Source organism: Acipenser ruthenus, chromosome 3 (assembly GCF_902713425.1).
Source record: "Acipenser ruthenus chromosome 3, fAciRut3.2 maternal haplotype, whole genome shotgun sequence".
NCBI classification, from domain to species: Eukaryota; Metazoa; Chordata; class Actinopteri; order Acipenseriformes; family Acipenseridae; genus Acipenser; species Acipenser ruthenus.
Genome location: NC_081191.1, coordinates 3,759,951 through 3,780,375, shown reverse-complemented (window position 1 = coordinate 3,780,375; position 20,425 = coordinate 3,759,951). Strand labels below are relative to the sequence as shown.

At 41.6% G+C, this 20,425-nt stretch overlaps 1 protein-coding gene across 5 annotated transcripts in view; it reads left to right on the top strand.

Moving 5' to 3' along the window:
* The window catches only part of LOC117394889 (protein tyrosine phosphatase type IVA 3), a 49,677-nt gene that overhangs the window by 22,427 nt on the left and 6,825 nt on the right, over positions 1 to 20,425 (top strand). For 3 of the 5 annotated variants that reach the window (XM_033993576.3, XM_059010451.1, XM_033993578.3), the window contains 2 exons: positions 18,037 to 18,697; positions 19,759 to 19,851. In XM_033993576.3, the coding sequence (XP_033849467.1) occupies positions 18,593 to 18,697; positions 19,759 to 19,851 (198 nt within the window). In that variant the 5' untranslated portion in view covers positions 18,037 to 18,592. Of the gene's footprint in view, positions 1 to 15,562; positions 15,665 to 15,700; positions 16,004 to 18,036; positions 18,698 to 19,758; positions 19,852 to 20,425 lie in introns of those variants that run through there. The other 2 variants (XM_033993577.3, XM_033993575.3) reach the window with 2 other exon arrangements.

Sequence of the window (20,425 nt, the reverse complement as noted above, 5' to 3'; positions counted from 1 at the left end):
CCGAAACCTGAATAAGATATACCAAAGCTGCTCCACGAGCCTGTGACACAGTCATTGCCCACCCCCAAAGTCACAAAGGCACTGCGCTCACAGATCTCCACGCCATTACTATCTCCCATGTCTCTCCCATCCTGAAATCTAGTCTTCCTGGGATCACCCGACAACAGCTGCTGCTGTTTCCCGGTCGATGGACGCCCTATATAGGGTACGTGATGCGAAGAACCTGGGCCTGTCCCATTTCAACATGTCAACCTGTATCTGAGCCGAAGGAGGTTCAAAATGTTGATGATGGAACAGCTGTTGCAGTCATTCAGGCCAGGCGATGGTTCACCACGGTAGACCTCAAAGACGATGGACCTCGGTGTAGCACTGGGCAGCGTTACCAGAAGAGAGGTAGTCACCACGGACGCGTCCAGCCTGGGCAGGGGCGCTGTGTGGAATGGCAGGGGTGCGCAAGGCGTATGGAACCCCCCTTGGAGGTTCTCCACATCAATGTTTGAGCTGCAGGAGGTTCGAGGGAGAAATGTACCACTGCCCCCTCTGGTTCTCCATAATAGGAAGAAGTGGGGGCCCACTGGCAATAGATGCTTTAGCACACCAGTGACTGAGGGAACTGTTATATGCCTTGCCACCGCTCGCCCTGCTCCCGCTGAGTGTGCAGAAAATCAGGCAGAACCGGGCCAAGGTGATCCTAGATGCTACTTCTTGGCCCAGGAAACTGATTTTTTTCAACCCTGATGCAGCATTATTATTATTATTATTATTATTATTATTATTATTATTATTATTATTATTATTATTATCTCTATCTTCTGGAAATATTAGCAGACTTGTAAAATTAAAGATTGCACAGATTTTGAATAATGCCAATTTTTGTAGCCCTGAACTGAAGCTTTTACTGCATTAATTCCATACAGATCACTTGCTAGCTGTTACACTAAGCATGTTAAACCTGTGATGTGACTAAAACAGAACCTCTTTCTAAATGGAGGGCTGAGCGAGGCGGTTGCTGTAATGCTGCATGAGAGGGATCGGTAATTTCAAAACAGAACCTCTTTCTAAATGGAGGGCTGAGCGAGGCAGTTGCTGTAAAGCTGCATCAGAGGGATCAGCTATTTTGAAAGTGTTTGCTGTCAATTTCATCCCGTGGAAGAGGCAATGCAGTTGTGGAAAGTGTGGTATTTATAACTGGACAAGCACATGGCTGAGCTGTAGATGAAGGAGTCTTTGGATTGGTAGACTGTTGCCTCTGTTAGGGGGTCCGACATGAAATGTATGGATCAGGCAGTCAGAGCTACAGTAGCAAACTGCAGGAAAGAAATGTGTAAAGATTGGAGTAAAACCAAAATTCCAAGTAGAAAGGGTGTGAATGGACTACTGTATAAGGCACGGGCGAATTGTTCAGATCAGTACTTGCAATAGGCTGCCTTTTAATATAAAACCTTTTTCAAAAGTCGTCAACAGTTGAGTTTGTTTAGTTTTTGCAAAACCCCTTGGTAATGCAAACCACTCGAATTAGAATTTTATTTTTATAGCTGCTCTGTCTGTTGCTGTTTTGCCTGGAAATGTAGTTTCATGATTTTTAAAAAAAAAAATTGTAATAAATAAATTGTTAAAATAACTAGTCAGAGTCTGTTAAAAAGCCACCTTCGTGCTGTTCTTCACCACCCTTAATGTCTGTTAAGATCCTAAGCGCCTAAACTGTGGATCTTTATGCTTTATTTATGAAACTGAACTTTGTAACTTGTTTGTTTGGTTGTTTCCTTGATACGTCATGAAATACAGTCAGCAGAGCACTTTGTCACCTATAGGGACTCCACTAGTAATGAAGAGCTCCATCTCTGCATATCCATGGCTATACTTTATCAGCCATGCAGGTAAAAGATCATGCTGTAACCTCGGCTTCCCTAATGTTGTCTGTGTGCAACCTTTCACCTCATCGCTCAGAATCACAAGATCTGCCATGCAGAGTGAAGCATCTGGAATCTGAACTGACATTGCACCCCATCGGACACAGCTGAGGGGCCGTGTTAAAGATGTGCGGATTCTGAGGACAGATGATTTGCCTGCAACAGCAGAGCATATGGTCACATTGGGATCTTGCACTAACCTGATGCCCGCGTCGGCCTATGCTGCGGTGAATGTCTGTATCGGTACATTTAAATGTTTGGCACCAGACACCTCGACAACTCCATCAACTTGACAGTCACATAGTGTAGCTAAATACAGTGCTGGCAGGTTTTTAGTGTGTAATATGCTAAACGCGGAGAACGCATGATGATGACATACTTTATACAGTAAGCAGGTGTGAATTATAGACATGGAAAGCTTTAATTGTGGGTAAGATTTAAATACACTCTGTCACTCGGGTATCTGTTATTGCCTGTCAGCACTGTGGATATGCATGCATGATGAAGGTTAGTGGAAGGTGTCGGGGTGGAGAACAGGCATGGTTAGGATTTTCATTGTATAGTAATCATGGGCGAGGACAGTGCAAACTCATTATCAGGCAAAACTATCATTACATAATGTAGCAGTTTACTTGAAGTCAACAGGCTGCGGAATTGCTGTTTAGACTATTTGGCCGTCAAAGTTTGCTTTTACAAAAATTCCTTGAAAACAACCTCTTAGGCACCCTCCTGCCTTTATTATAAAGTAGTTCATGTAGGGAGGTTGCTTTTGTGAAACCTGTCATAGGCTGTGAGGGAGCATTTAAACCAAGGCAAGTGGAAAACCCACTGAATACTTTAGTGGAGACATGAAGGTTAGAACAAAGGACAAATCAACAGAGGCAGGCTTTGAATGCCAGCTGGGCCACTGACTTGCTGTGTAACTTCTGGCAAGCCTATTGATCTCATTCTGCCCCCAGTCCTCTCTGCTGAATTTCTGGATAGAAGCCTTCACTGGAAGCAAGATGAATTGGGCTGAGTAAGGTACAGTATGTGCTTTAGACTGTTACTGAAGCATAATCGTTCTCTATGGCTTGCATGTTTTTGTTGGTGATCGCTTTTTTTTATTGTTTATTGTTAAGGAGTGTTTAACCTCTTCTTATTGAACCGCTTGTTTATATAGACTTTGAGTTTGATGCAGCTTCCCATGTGCAGGTACAATCTGGTTGTTGCTAAACAGTAACATGATTTTTTTTTTCTTTTCTGCTCAGTTATGCATCCTCTCTCATTTGAAATGCCCAGTTCGATCGGAAGGTTTGACGATAAACGTGAGACTTTATTTGTCTGGATTTGTCATGCGATTGACCAGGAGTGGTGGCTAAAGCAGTGAGAGGAACGAGCCCCAGCTTCAATAAAAATGCCCTTCAAGACTTTTGAACTGGCTGTGTGTAGAGTAGTTCACTTACTGAATTTCTCTACACATCCACAACACAGCATTACAGTGTAGGAAATCTCTTCTGAGCACACTTGCTAGCCAGAAAGCATCACTGTTGGAGAGCAGTTCCTGTTCGTGAGACATTTCCGTTCCTTCTGTGCTACAGTATCAGTCTGGGGACTTCTCAGAAGTGGGGCTGCTGGAATGAAGCCATCTCTTTGCTGTGGGCGGGAGGTGGTGTCTCAGTCTGGATAGCTCTTGTGTGGGGCAGGACTGCACTGCAACTAAGCCTTGTAATGTTTGAGATGCCGTTCAGTTCTTCAGGTGAGTTCAGATCGCAGTATTGGATCTCGAGTCCTACTAGCACACCACAGTGTGATCATGCAGAAACATTTCAACTCAACGTGGTCCTCCCATGCACAGCAGGCTTCTGTATGTCTAGTGTCCGCTTTAAAAAACCTCTACATGCATTTTAGAGCATATGTCTGGCTATAAGATGTGCCTATCCGCAAGCCTTTGGAATATAGAAGTGGCGGCACTGCACTGTGTGTCACAGAATCACTGTGTTTTGTCATTACAGGAAGGTGGTCATTCAGGTTAGAAAGGATGCGTATTGGCAGAGCTGTCTCTGACATAAGCAGTGTTGGTCCTTCTTGAAATAAAATTCAGATTTAATGTATATATATATTTTTTTTTATTGTCTGCAGTAGAAGTGTGGGATTATTCCTATGCAGATCCCACACAATCCCTCTCCGTCTCCCTGACCATATGTATTAAAGTGTACTTCCATTGAAAAATAATACATACAGCAGTATGTATTATGTGATTATATAGATCGGTTGTTGTGGACTGAGCTTGATTCAGAATTTTACATTGATTGTTTACATGCAGTATTCAGTTATAGGGTTAACAATGCACACCTTTCACATTCGGAAAAAAAAAGAGAAAATAAATGCAAGAGCCTCAAAGCACAAGGCAGGTTTAACCAAGTAAACCCTGAGCGGTAACACAGGTCAAATACCTGACAGTAAACCCTGAGCGGGTTCTATACTCGTAACACAGGTCAAATACCTGACAGTAAACCCTGAGCGGGTTCTATACTCGTAACACAGGTCAAATACCTGACAGTAAACCCTGAGCGGGTTCTATACTCGTAACACGGGTCAAATACCTGACAGTAAACCCTGAGCGGGTTCTATACTCGTAACACAGGTCAAATACCTGACAGTAAACCCTGAGCGGGTTCTATACTCGTAACACAGGTCAAATACCTGACAGTAAACCCTGAGCGGGTTCTATACTCGTAACACAGGTCAAATACCTGACAGTAAACCCTGAGCGGGTTCTATACTCGTAACACAGGTCAAATACCTGACAGTAAACCCTGAGCGGGTTCTATACTAGTAACACAGGTCAAATACCTGACAGTAAACCCTGAGCGGGTTCTATACTCGTAACACAGGTCAAATACCTGACAGTAAACCCTGAGCGGGTTCTATACTAGTAACACAGGTCAAATACCTGACAGTAAACCCTGAGCGGGTTCTATACTCGTAACACAGGTCAAATACCTGACAGTAAACCCTGAGCGGGTTCTATACTCGTAACGGTCACGAATGCCTTGGCGTGGTTTATCCATGCACCGCAGTGGGTGTGTGGCAGGATGTGTTGTGGCCTGGGCTGGGACAGCATTAAACTGCAGCAGCTGGAGCCCAGTAAACTGCTTGCACATGACAGGAAATGTACCAAGGAAATCTGAAATGAGAAAAATAGATCAAAAACCTTCTGAACAAATAAATGACAGTGTATTTGTCATGCTAACGCTGACCAGCTGTGGCAGTGTACAGTATACTGAATGCACATCTTACAGGCAGGAAGGGGGTGCATTTACTCTACTGCAAACTAATGTTCCTGTTGAAAGCCTTTATAGGCACAAGTAGAATGGCAATCTGCCAGTGGAGAACTTGGACATACAGTACAGTCTTCTACAGTGGTTTTCAAGCTGTGGTGTGCATACCAGTGCTGGTACGTGACAGACTTGCACCTGGTACGCACTGATGTGATTCCTCAACCATAATACTCCCTCAATCACACCATCATAATCAGCAGTCTGTTTGTACCACTGAACCACAGAGAGATGAGAAATATTGATGCAGGGCTCCAGACTGCGACTAAAATGGGTGCAAATGCGACAAGTTTTGACAACTGTTTTTTCGGGGTTAGGCACAGAAATGCTGCCTCTCCCTTTCAAAAGCATGTGTCAATGCAACATGACGTCGGTATGTATTTAAAAAATGCTGATCACGTGTGACCAAACGTGTGCGAGTGCTGTTGTGTAAAAAATGTGCTTAAAATGAACAGTTGCATTTTAGAAATGTAGAACAAGAACAGCAAAAAATAAAAATACACTTAAGGTTTGTGTATTGCACACGTGCCTTTAACAAAATGCCCTAGAAACTTAAAATAAAGAAAATAATTAATGAAGGGTGATACAGTACTCTCCAGCTAAGAGAACACCCCTCTGGAAGCAAGCAAAGTGTTCTTATAGCCGAAGTGTTCACTAAGACTGAGTTAGCCACCAGACACAAAATATGAATCAATAAATACGTATGTATTACTTGTCATGATGCACGTGCATCAACACATGAAATGAACTAAATAAGTAAAAGCAAAACAATAGGCAAGTATATATATATATATATATATATATATATATATATATATATATATATATATATATATATATATATATATATATATAATTAATTTAACAGAATGGTAAAGCAACTCACCAGAATGGGAAACACGCAATTACTGCAATTTAAACTTGTTTTTACTGAAAAAAAAATGGTAACATGCAATCATAAGAGCTGTCTGTGTTGCATGCTGTCAGATCAGGACTTCACTGACACTTGCAAAATATTTCAAATATTAACATGCTGAGTTAATTGCAGTTATCAGCTGCATAGGTGAGGCAACAAAAAGTGAGTACAGACACAATAAACCAAGACTGCACATAGTTACTGGTACACCTGGTGGTCCCTGCTAGAAACACTGGCACTTGAGATGAAAAGGTTGAAAACCACTGGACTAGTAGAATGTGGTGCCCCAGCAAGCAAGGGCATTATCTGAAATTACTTTTTCTTTTTTTTTTTCTTTTTTTTTACCAGGATTGGTCGTCTTTTTAAAATTGGTAAACTACATTATGAATTTGTTTATTGGCACTTGCATTGAACCTCCTTTTTCTATTCTGTGTTTCCTTTTAATTAAAATAAATAAATACATAAATCCTACAATCCTCAGGGACTAATGGTGCCCTTTTGGGTTGTGCTTTTCCCAGTGATTGATGCACTTTCATTGCTGTGCCACGCACTGTAGTCAGATTTATACTGTATATTGTGAGAACCGTTTTTTTTTTTTTTTTTTGTACTTGTTTGTTTTCCTCCAGAAAGGTCCAGCTGAGATGCAACATCATTTCCAGTGGGAGTCTTTACAAGCTGTCCCCAGTTTTTTATCCCAGTGGGATTGAGAACAGGAACACTCCCCCACAGGGGCTATACTGCCACTTCACATTGAATCTCACGCTGTACAGATTCTTTCACTCCAGCTCTGACTGCAAAGCAACTTTCTTTCATCGAGTGGCACAAATCAGATGGACCCCTGAGCTGATTTATTATTATTATTATTATTATTATTATTATTATTATTATTATTATTATTATTATTATTATTATTATTATTATTATTATTACAGTAGGGGTGTACCAATACTTGTAATCACTTTAAGAAGATTTTGTTGGCTGGTACTGTATTAAATGAAGCCAAACAAACCTGTTAATCAATTTGCTTATTTCAAAATGGGAAAATCCCTCAATGGTAACTTTAAGGGCTCCATTTTCAAAAGAGATGTGACGGACAGAGTCGCAGCTGCAGACGATTTTCAATATCAGAGTTGCACTGAAAAACTAGCCTTGAGTCGGTGCATGGTTCTGTCGGAACTTTGTGGGCGTATTCAGGACGTTCTCTGCTTTTTTTGACCCACCTGCAATTTTCAATCAGCACAATGATCGCATCTCACCACGTTGCGTCTCTTAGACTCGGGTGCGCTTTGAGTTATTCTGAATGAGTCGCGGTTGTTGCAATCAGCCATAAAAGTGTTTTGTTTTTATTAAGAATAGCCGGGTTTGTGTGAAATGTGATAATGAGGGGAACACTATTGTGTTACGTTTGTAATTGACGGCATAGGTGATTTTGACCCAATCTCTAATTAAACACAAACTTAAGCATGGCAAGAGCTATGTGGAATTGTGAAAAAAAGATGGCATTACACCTTCAGGGAAGGGAAAGGAGAAGGAGCTACCCGGCAATTGACCAGAGTGGCGTTTCTTGACCCATCAGATGAACATGTCTTACAAGGCTTGATAAACCCGTCCTTCACATGAGAGGTAAAACCAAGGTTCTATTGTAAGTGACTGTGCAGCAGCAGTTATGATGCATAGGTCACCCTCTAGTCTCTAAGTCGTGTTGGATAAAAGCGTCTGCTAAATGACTAAGTTATAATAATAATAATAATAATAATAAACAGACTATAGCAGATCTGTGTTCAAGGTTAAAGGACAATCTACAGAGTGCTACTGCCGGAGCTGTGTCATACCAGTGCATATAAAGGGCACTGCTGCCTTAACCTTTTACACAGCTGGCTCATTCCAAATACCTGCTGGGGATGTTTCTGGTATCTGCCAGTCTTCGGTGTCTAAATGCACCAGCCAGGTAACTGCTGCTTTGGTTAAGAAGGCAAATAAATGCATCGTTTTTCCTATGTCCCCTGCAAGCAACACTGCCAGCTGGGGTTCGGCTGAAGTGCCAATGTAACCTGCAGATGTTCCTGGCTATGGAACATTCCTACACTCCGCTTCATTGTGTCCTAGGCCCCCCTCCAGTGCCCTTCATTTATATATATAATTTTTTTTTGTTTTTTTTGTCGTAGTTGCTAATTTGTCTTTAGCACAGGCTTTAACATCCTAGTACCTTTTTCTGATGTCTGCAATGTTTATTGAAGCCTTTGACACAGCATTAACTTTATTAACTATTGTTTGCCAAGTCTTCTTTTTTTTCTGCTTTACAATGTTTTGTACTTGGGCCTTTTCCAAACAAAGCCGATTCATTTTGTATTACTTCTTCCAAAATGTGCGTCTTTTCCTCTGTGAAGTTTGCTTTTCTTTTTTTTTATGGCAGCCCATCTGAGACTCTTTCAAACTATTCCAGCGGAAGCGTCGGTGAGTGGGCGTGTTTGTACTTACTAAATACTCATTTACCATGAGGTTTACGACTTTTGCATTTTTAGAACTGGCTGCAAGTCAGTCGCAGCGCAGGCTGCGTTGTTTCTGCACTTAATAAAACTAGCCCTGTATGAAAATGAGGCCCCAAGGTGTTTTAAAAGCTGATTTCCTCGCACCCTGGGCACTGGTGTCTATACTGCCATAGTGCTGTACAGAGGCCGTGATCTGACAATGAAAACATGTCACAGAACTGACTGATGACGTACAGGTGACCTGGCAAACTGGGAAATGTGTTTCTTTGTCGAGTTTAATCCGAGATTAAAGTATGCTTTCTGTCTCTGTTGGTACAATACAGTTTGCCATACCAGTACTGCGCAACTCTGACTTTCAATTCAGCCAGGATTGACCGGTTTATTGGACTTTTAGACCAGTATTGTGTGTTTGAGTCCCACGGTCTTGTGTCTGTTCGGCGTATTAAAGATCCTGAACTAGCTGGGTTTCGATACAGTACATCTACTAGTAGCAGTAATGCTGTAGTAATTGTGTGCATTTAATGCAACTCTTTCTCTCATCTACCTATTATTCCACCCAGTGCCAGTGATTTGGACAACGACTGTGATTACACTGTTATCCGCTAGTTATAAATGACCCACTGCTTTTATTTTATTAATGACAATCCTAAATCTGTAACTAAATCTGCCTAGGACTTATGTAGCACCATAACAAACACATTCTGTGTGTCAAGAGACCATTTATTTTTATGTTACACTTGAGACGGAAAGCCTTTGTTTACAGCACCATGTGTTCTCCTGGGATTACTAGCTTAAGGTTTTGAATAGAGGAACTGTAAACTGCTATGTTATATATATATATATATATATATATATATATATATATATATATATATATATATAAACTGTCTGTGTTGCTGCACATTTTTACTTTAAGTACTTGGTGTAAAATATTGCACTTGCTTTGCACTGAACACACAACCTCTAGGGATCCAAACATGTACAGAAACTGCAGTACTTGGCACTTGATAGCCATGCTGATACTAAAACTCTATACATTAATACTACAAGAGACTCTAGTCCTGGAATGCTGTTCTGTTAGAGGGTTAAAATAAGAGACTCTAGTCCTGGAATGCTGTTCTGTTAGAGGGTTAATAAGAGACTCTAGTCCTGGAATGCTGTTCTGTTAGAGGGTTAATAAGAGACTCTAGTCCTGGAATGCCGTTCTGTTAGAGGGTTAAAATAAGAGACTCTAGTCCTGGAATGCTGTTCTGTTAGAGGGTTAATAAGAGACTCTAGTCCTGGAATGCTGTTCTGTTAGAGGGTTAATAAGAGACTCTAGTCCTGGAATGCTGTTCTGTTAGAGGGTTAATTAGTTGAAATAACGATTTGAAGTGCTTTAGAACCAGGGATTACTTTCCTATCTTATCTTTCATGGCTAGGATAGGATTTTTCCTAACTTGGTATTACAAAACATTACCTAAATCAGCAGTGTCTACAATTTCCTAAGTGTCGTATCCTATTGTAACATTAGTTAGTAAATCCTAACTTTTTGTTAAGTTTTGTGTTAGATCGGCTAAATAAACAAATAATCGATAGGATTTTCTACCTAAATGACTGATCAAGTCTGAATGGAGCACGTTGCAGTTCGAGCTTCATGTTTAAAAATCTAAAAATAAGATTTGGAATATTTTCCACAAGCGTTTCTTTAGAAGCAAAGAGAAGCCATGAGCCAACATTGCAATGGCCGTTTCAGCTGGCTGTGGTAATCTTCTGACAGCTGATAAAAAAAAAAAAGTGATCCACTGCCTTTAGTGAAACCAAAAAGAAGGGGCAATGGTGAAAATGGAAAGAGGCAGAACTAGAGGAGGTCCATTCTTAATATCCCCACAAACCAACTAGAAGAAAGGATCCTTCGAATAATTGGTCCTGTGTTACCGAAGGTACATTCAGAGAAAAATCTACAATCAAATCTAGTTAACAACAATAAATAAATACCGGTATTTAAAATAAATAAATAAGAAAAATGAAGCAATACTTGTACATTTTCAGTCATAAACCATTTTATTTTAATTGGGAATGCCAACATGATGTTTTAACAGCAGCTTGAATAACCATGAATTTACAACATGCCATTACCGGATTACAGTCCAAGCTGCTAGCTCTCGATTCAGAGGTAACTCTGCCGTTAAGATGACGTTGCTGTTGAAATTCTTTCCAGTTTCTACACAATTCCTAATTCTGAAATTTGAAACGCCATACTCTGTCCTCAGACATATATTGCAATATATGGGGATTTGACACCCCCCACCTGCTGTCCTACTTCAAGGAAGCCTTGCACTGTAAGCGTTTCCAGGCCACGCTCCTTGGTTTTCCACTCATTCAGTCATACGACTTGTAACACTAGGCTTTTCATCCAAGATACTGTGCCTTGTCACAGAGTTGTGCAACTGACCCCCAGACTGTGCATGCTTTCCTTGAGACGGAATGTCCTAATCGTGTTGTGCTTGATGAGCCTGACCTCCCCTTAAAGATCCAGCATCCTAGTTTAACCTTCACAGTGTTGTGCACGCATTCCTTTTTCATACCTAGAAAAGGTTTTCATTCTCCCCAGGCCTTTTCAGCCCGGCAAAGTGCCTGTCGCCGCCCGGCTGAAAAAACCCGATCCGCCCGTCTTGCAGATGCTACTGTGCCTTTAACAATAAGGATGGTTTGCACTTCTAGCAGATTAGATCAGTTGCACGTTGCTGGATGAAAAAAAAAATTTTGGAACCACATGACAGCTGTGTTACGTCTTGACACAACATTTAACCAATCAGAGAGTTGAAGGGGCGGGTTTTCTGTGTTAAGCACTTCGAGAGGCTCAAACATTAACATGACTGCTAAAAAAAAAATAACCAATTATTTTCAAAGCAAAAATAGTGACAGTGAATGCAGGGGGTCAAAATAAGCCGGCGATCGACGCAATCCACCGCCTAATACTAGATTTACGCCGGCTACTTTATTAAAAAAATTAAGGTGATTTTCGGTTATTATCATTCAGTCAGTTTGTCGTATTATTGTACTATAGTACATATAGTATGTAGTACATAATAGCTATACATATGCACCCAAAAAACAGAAAAAAACGTATTCCTTTTGTTGTGATATCTTAAAAATATGTACCCAGCTTCTTTTGGGGGTTCATGTATAGAGGCTGTAGAGGCTGTAAAGGTTTTTAACACAACTAAAAACTATATACCTGGAGTTTGTGTGTTACCAAGCCATAAGCCTCAGATCCTCTGACTCCCTTTTGATTTGATGTCTTTTACATGCATCTGCATGAGGCATACTCTAGTTTCAAAACATGCCCCTCACCGCAATGCTGGCGTGTGCTCAAGTTGTGTAGAACTTTCCTTCATTTGAGCCGCGCTCGATGTACTGGGTTAACAGATGGAAGGTTAAATTTAGAAAGCAGGTGCCAGCAATGCTGTTGCTCAGTGTTTATCCTGGAGTGGAGTCCTTCAGAGTAAGACACTGTGAGCTGTCCAGTACAGCTTGTTAATCCTGACCAGAAGCATTATAATGGGGTAAAAAGCAGCTAAAAGGACAGTTTTATTTTAGCATTTATTTTCCCCTGATTGGGGCTTTGAAGTCACAAGGCATGTTGTTCCCAGCGGTCCAGATAATGTGAAATACACACTCAATTTAAATGTAATGTGTAACATGTACGCAGAGCAATTTTGCTGCACAGCTTGTCTGCCTCCCCTAAAACTTCCACTGACAACTACATCTCCCAGAATACAAGGTCTTCAATTACTAGAAAACTACATGAAAAAACAACCCAACAAACATTATCCAATCTATGGCTAGCCCTATTGTCTTTGCAGCCAATCACAGTAATAATAAGAAAAATTTGAAGCTACACAGGTTGAAATGTAAACACCCAATTCCAGCTACAAATCCAAGATTGTAGAGTATTGATTGAGATTACTCATGAGTTCAAGGTAATGTTGCATTTTACCCCCATTTAAAATACAGGATTGTAAGAACTATTAGAGTGAACTCATTTCAAATGAGACTGGAATCAAATATGTATAGAATATGTACAGAACAATCGGAGTGAACTGTGATCAGATCATCGGAGAATAAATGTGAAGGGGCCGATTCCCCAGTCTCTGAAATCTAGAGCACACTTTGCACTCCACTCTCCCTATAACGTATTGAGAGTGCCAGGCTGCTGCTCATGAGCAACAGCATATAGTTGGCCAATAACGAGGTACGTGACAGACATGCAGCAGTATAGCAGGCTGTTTGCATCAATGGGCTGCCTCAACCTTGACAAATGCCCTCTCCAAGCACATGGACGACATATCTCCTAGTGCAACATAGTGTAAACAGCATGCTTGTTCAGAGGGTACACTACTAGCACAGTGCTGCATCTTTACCGAGGACTGTTAATGGGTTCCTCCAGTTCTGTTGCATGAATACTGACTGTGAACACGCTCGCAAGTGTTTTTGAGCACTATGGAAACCTTGAATATTAATTAATTAGACTTTTAGCTCCTGAAATAACAAAACTGGAACTGAGAACCCCATTGTGAATAACCCGTGACTGCACCTCATCTCTCTGCACTGTACTGGTGAAGCTGGGACAGTGATCCCCATTGTGAATAACTCGTGGCTGCACCTCATCACTCTGCACTGTACTGGTGAAGCTGGGACAGTGATCCCCATTGTGAATAACCCGTGACTGCACCTCATCACTCTGCACTGTACTGGCGAAGCTGGGACACTGATCCCCATTGTGAATAACCCGTGACTGCACCTCATCACTCTGCACTGTATTGGTGAAGCTGGGACACTGATCCCCATTGTGAATAACTCGTGGCTGCACCTCATCACTCTGCACTGTACTGGTGAAGCTGGGACAGTGATCCCCATTGTGAATAACCCGTGACTGCACCTCATCACTCTGCACTGTACTGGTGAAGCTGGGACACTGATCCCCATTGTGAATAACCCGTGACTGCACCTCATCACTCTGCACTGTACTGGTGAAGCTGGGACAGTAATCCCCATTGTGAATAACTCGTGGCTGCACCTCATCTCTCTGCACTGTACTGGTGAAGCTGGGACACTGATCCCCATTGTGAATAACCCGTGACTGCACCTCATCTCTCTGCACTGTACTGGTGAAGCTGGGACACTGATCCCCATTGTGAATAACTCGTGACTGCACCTCATCACTCTGCACTGTACTGGTGAAGCTGGGACAGTAATCCCCATTGTGAATAACCCGTGACTGCACCTCATCTCTCTGCACTGTACTGGTGAAGCTGGGACACTGATCCCCATTGTGAATAACCCGTGACTGCACCTCATCACTCTGCAATGTACTGGTGAAGCTGGGACAGTAATCCCCATTGTGAATAACTCGTGGCTGCACCTCATCACTCTGCACTGTACTGGTGAAGCTGGGACAGTAATCCCCATTGTGAATAACTCGTGGCTGCACCTCATCACTCTGCACTGTACTGGTGAAGCTGGGACAGTAATCCCCATTGTGAATAGCCCGTGACTGCACCTCATCTCTCTGTACTGTACTGGTGAAGCCGGGACAGTGATCCCCATTGTGAATAACCCCTGACTGCACCTTGTCATTCCATGGTACTGGGGTGTGTCTGTGGCACCTGTGGTTTGTTTATACAGTAGCTATGGCATGATTATAGGCATGCAGTGTATATTGAACATTTTGTCCATGGGTTGCATAACAAAAGCCTAATTTGATGGTCTCTCTGGAGTAGGAACCTAGCAACATTCTCTCTACTTGAATCTTGTTTTGTGTAACATCCCAAGGGTTCCCCCTGTAACCCATGTACCAGCATATTATTTACCAAGCACTGCACTTTGCGAACTCAAGCTTAAGTGGTAAATACTGTAGCCCTGGGTATTCTTTAATAGGCAGCTTGTTGAGAATGCACTTTTTTGACATCCCATTTACAGCTTATCTGCATGTACCCTGTTTGATTTCATCTCCACTTGGGTGTGGGCTCATGGTGGCAGCAGCAGCGTGTTTTGCATGCTATTTATTTTTCTTCCTATATATCCAGTCGTTCAGGATGTTTTTCTAAAGTTTTTTTTTTTTTTTTTTTCTCCTCTTCTGTATATCATCAGTCAACTGTTTTAAACGTCTTAGGCCAGTTGTTGGTATCGGTCACGCAGTATGTACTGAATTCCTGATGTTACCCTGCTGTCACTGATATTTTCTCTGTTTCCTTGATTTCTGTTGTTGGATCAGTCTGTTCCAATCATCTGCGAGGACAAATTCCAGCTTATGAACACCTGGAGCTAGGAACTTTGTAATGGAGGGGGGGGGGGATAAAAAGAGATCTCAACTGTGCATGATGTACAGTACAGTGCATAACGTTGGAGATGCCTACAGTACCTCAATGTGTTTTTTTTTGTCTTGCATGCAGTTAAGTGAAATGATCTTTGCAACCTAAGGCTTTTCACTGTAGAACAATGTACTGCAACCACAAGGATGGATGCAGACCTGTTTTACATTTCCCAAAGTTAGGTTTTTATCTGTAGAGAGAAATAATACACTAGTACCCAACCCCCCCACCCCCCTTTTTTTAATACTCTTTCGGACTCCATTTGTACTGTAGGTATTCAGATATTCAGCTTTAGTGTGTGTGTGTGTGTGTATATATATATATATATATATATATATAAAATATGAACAGTATTCAAACCTCTGGCCTGGAGGCTACATACATCAACTTGTATTTGCTCTACAAACACTGCTGCCAAACGTCTGAGCTGCAAACCTATTTTAAAGTAGCTTGTCATCCCCAGATGACTCTGCTGTCTGTCAGTTTCACTACAAATCAAATTGAAAAGAATTCCAGACCATGTGCTTTTGTATAAAGGCTTTGGGAGGGAAGGAAAATCTTGTTCCATGGGCTGCAGAAACAGCTTGCCCAGACAGTAACACAAGGGAGGGCAACCTGGGCTTTTCCAAACAATTAAGGGGTATTCACAGATGTTAGAAGTCCTGTATTTCAGGTAGTAATAATAATAATACAATGTATTTCTGATACAACGTCATGAATCTATATTTGAGTGCTGTGTTACATGTTTACTACCTGTTGCTGTTGGATTATTGGAGCAGGAGAGGGAGGGGGCACTCCCGAGCTCCCCAGCTCTCTCCTCCTAAGAGTATTAAGAGTGCATTTGTTTGTGACATTAGCAGTGAGCTGTCAGTGTCATATGGCAAGCCAAGGCAGACTCAACTGGTTCTGTGCAGTGACAGTGATTGGTGTCAGCAATAGAGGCTGTTTACTTTCTGTTAGTCCCATCAAAACGAACGGCTTGATCCTCAGCAGACCACGGTGCTGCAGAAAGGTAAGATACACAAAGCCCAGGCTTGGCACAGCGGTAAACTAACCCAACTGGAACCCTCCTGCCTGATTTAATCAAGCTGTTTACAGGTGTTCCAAGCTTGCAGGTCTTACTGCAACCATTGTAATGAGCTACATGTAAATGGGGGGGGAAATAGCAACTGGTACATCTCTGCCATGTAAAGTACTTAATCGTGATGGATTGTGTGAATTATTTGTGTATCTATCTATCTATATATAATATCTTTTGGACGGTGTGGACAAAATGCTGTAAAATTAAACATCTGCTTGTCATATTTGACAGGTACTGTGTGCAGCTAACGTGTACCTTTTTAGAATCAGAAAAAAAAATTGAGCCTGAAAGTCTTCCATTAACCCTTTGAATTTATAACTCTTAAATTTTACTGTGGTTTACCATGGCAAAACCGAGTAAAAAAGGTGGTCAAGTACAGAAAAGGTACACTGTATGCCTGGTGAAAGCATTGTGTGTGTGTGTGTGTGTGTGTGTGTGTGTATATATATATATATATATATATATATTAGTGTGTTTCTTGCATTTTTTTCTGAAGTCCTCATTTGCTAAAAATGCTGGAAACAAATGTGCGTTATTTTTTGGATAAGAGACACAGTAACAAGAAACATATGTTATAAAATAAAAATTAAAACTGATATCAGAAATGACATTCCCTAATTTGGAAGCTTGCTGGGAAGGAACAGCTTATCGAGTTGCCGTGGAATCTTCTGAAGTGAAGCATGAACGCTGATTTCGGGTTTCTGTTTGGGTTTTTTTTCCAATGGCTTTTATGTTGTTTTTTAGTAACATAATTCCTGTATCAATGTCTGAACAATTACTGTGCTTCGGAGAGTACAGTGTACTGTAGGCAGTGTATGAAGCATTAATTAAACGCGTGACTCTGTGTAGGAATTTGCATTTAGCCTGTAACTCTGTGATGTGTCTTGTATTCATTAGTTATCATGTGGTCTCAAATGGCAATTTGGACATCACGATGTTGTTTTGTTTTTTTAGTTGACCTTTATGTAAAGTAGTCATGTCTATATCAAGAAGAGAAGGATGAGTCAAGCACTGAACAGTTTACCCTTAATATTCCCTTCTCCCCTCCCCCTTGCTCTCTCGTAACTCCCTTGTTGCAGGGCAGTTTACACAGCTTATTTAGCATGTACTCTGGCAGCAGCATGTACTGTCACTGTAGGCCTTGTCGCCCAATTCTGTTCCTCCCAGTGGCATCTTCTCTGTTCTCTTGCAGTTTCAGTCGGAGCTTCCCATCTGCTAATCAAAATGAACAGAGCACTAAAACTATCCTTTGCATCACAGATAAATGATGTTGATACCTTTTTATGTACATTTATTTCCCCAAAACCTATTTGATTACCCCCCACCCCCCACCTCAATTAAGCTGAAAGACAATTTAAATGGGAGTGGATTGTTGTACTGCGTTACATGATTATACACCAGGAATAGCCTGGCAGAACCACAGTGCTGTACTGGATAAGTCATTTTGAAGTATGTTACAGCTGGGGGAAAGGACTATTCAATCTTTTAAACCACTGCTGTTGTGACCAGATTGTACCCCAATGTACTGCACAGCCAGGAATGTGGTGCTTTATGTCTTTCACGCAGTGCACACTGTAGACGCTAGACAATGGAACTGTGCATTGTTTAGTGAAATTGTTAGAAATCGTAACAAGTCTGTGCTGTATATGGTAATGTTTACGGTCGGCAGGCTGTGCGCATTGTTTTGCAACTCGTTTTTGATAAATGCATGTGGCGTTTTGGAAGGTAAGGGAAGGTGACATGGCTTGTTGCCCTACATTTTCGCAAATCCACCACATAGAGAGGAAGCCCCCTCCCTTGTTTCCTTGCCTCAGCCCTGACCGGCAGGGACCACCCTGTACAGTCCTGGTGGGGGAGGTGGGTGTTGTTTTAGTTCCTCCGTAGGGGCTGATCTGAACTTGGAATGCACACCAGTTCATTTAAGAGTTTTACCATTTTGATTTGTTGTCTTTTTTTGTTTTTAGACGAACTGCAGTTTGACTGTTGGGAGTCTGATGGAGTTCCTGAGAGGGAGTGGTGACTACTGCTTCGCACAGCATCGCACCTGAAGAAATAAAGACACGCAAAGAAGCCAAACCAGCCTTGACCAATCTGAAACAAGGATGACGGCTCAGACTGAGCAGTGGATGTGAACAAAAACTGTGTTGCACACAACTCATTTAAAAAAAAAACTTTACTCTTTACTCTGAGAGCACTGTAGGCTTCCAGATGGGGTAACACGATTATCTGCAAGAAACATATGCTGCTTTGAAGGAGCCCTGTGTATCCTCCTGTCTTTCACCCCCATCCCCCGCCCTCCAAACAAGACAAATAAATAATCTGTGGGGGCGGGAAAGGGGAACAGTAGAAAGGAAGGATTGTTGCATCTTCTTGTGCGTTTGCTCTTGTGAGAACTGCATCGCGTTGTTATTGAGCACAGAGCATCCTGCTACTGTACCATTCTTTCAGGGAAGCTTCCTTGCCGTTCAAGGATACGCAGACAAAGCCGCTCTCGTGTTTGTGAACTGCAGCTTCTTCATCATGGCGCGTATGAACCGCCCTGCACCTGTGGAGGTCTGTTACAAAAGTATGAGGTTCCTCATAACCCACAACCCCACCAACTCTACCCTCAACACATTTATAGAGGTGAGGACAAACAGCTGGCATGCCCCGTAGTGTGCCCTATATATCCAGTTTAGTGAGAGTTGCTGGGGTGTGCTGTAGCAGTGGGCACCACGCTGGCACTATGCAATTATCCAGATGAGTTCGGTTCGATTTTATGTTTAAGAACCCTTGAGATTAGATTGCCATTTATGAAACTCTCCTTGTAAATGACAGAGTTACAAAGAATACCGTGCACTCCAAATTCATAGACGAGGTGTAGTTTGTGAGGACTGTTTTTAATATTAATGACCGATCCTGACCAGCCACGAGTCCAACTTAAAGTTCGGTGAGCTTCAGTGTCATATGGAGAGGGAAGTTAGGGGAGATTATTTAAGATGTTTTAGTCATTTATTATACACCTGAAGAAGAGGAAATGCATTTTTTTTTTTTTTTTTTTGTAAACCAGCTTCTCCTGCAATGACACCAGCAAATGTGACTTTACTGTTCATGCCAAAATTGCAACGTTAGGGACATTGATAGGTGGAGCAAGGTCACACAATATAGGAAAAGTGACACAATGTTTATTCACTAGATGTCGTGTGCTGTGCAGCTTCACTCTTCATTAGTGTTTCACAGTACTGTACGTACCTGTTGTTTGCACAAGCTGCAAGGTCTCATCATAACAACTCTGTCACAAGCGTCTTGTTGCTGTGGACACCGGAGTCATATCTGCTTTATTATAGCACATGGATGAAAAAGAGCATGGTCTTGAAAATGTCAAGGTTCTTCTAGCTTGTACAGTGTATGATGCCTGGGAAATGAGGTCCATTGTATTGTTTTCAAGATGTGAGCTTTACATCTATTTCTTTTTTCAAGATGGAGGCTTTGGGAGAATTTTCAGATGCTTTCAGCCAAAAAAAACAATGCTCGCTATGCAGGTTTTGAAATGATTGGTATAACCCCTTCCATTTAATGAAAGTGATTGATCAAGATTTGCAGTAATTTAAATACATTTAAATGTGTTCGTTTTTTATGGAAGTTGTTGCTTATAGAATATGTGCCTTAATAAATCTACCCATAATTGTATTATTTATTGTATCTAGGATTTGAAGAAATACGGTGCAACAACGGTCGTAAGAGTGTGTGAGATCACTTACGACAAAACACCACTAGAAAAGGATGGCATTACAGTCATGGTGAGTACAAGCTACACTTTGCTAGTATGTGTCTTTTAAACCAGGGGTTCTCAACCGGGGGTCCGCGGCCCCCTAGGGGGCCTTGAGGAGTTTTCAAGGGGTCCTCCAAAAATAAACCAGAGAATGTGTTATTTTCCCTGCATGCTTATGACACGCTGAAACCTATTAGCTTCAGCATGTCATAAGCATGCGCAGAAATGAACGTGTTCTCAGGTTACTTAACACGTTCTCGGGTTACATATGGTGTAATAGAGCTATTTCAGGGGGAGGGCGACAGATTAACAAACAGAGGAAAAATTGCTGGAAACGCACACAATAAATACCAGATATGGATACATTTTTAATTCGACCATCAGCAACAAAACCCACAGAATGGTGATACAGAACTTCCTTCAACAAGTTCACCCGTAAGGGCTGAAGAACAGCGAGAAGGTAGTGTTGTGAGTAAAAAACATAAAGCCATTATTAACCCTGCAAAATTAAGGAAATACAAAGACAGCTTCTTGAATTTCAGTTTTATTTGTACTGGAAGTGGAGATATACCTCAACTGCAGTGTGTAGTTTGTGCACAAGT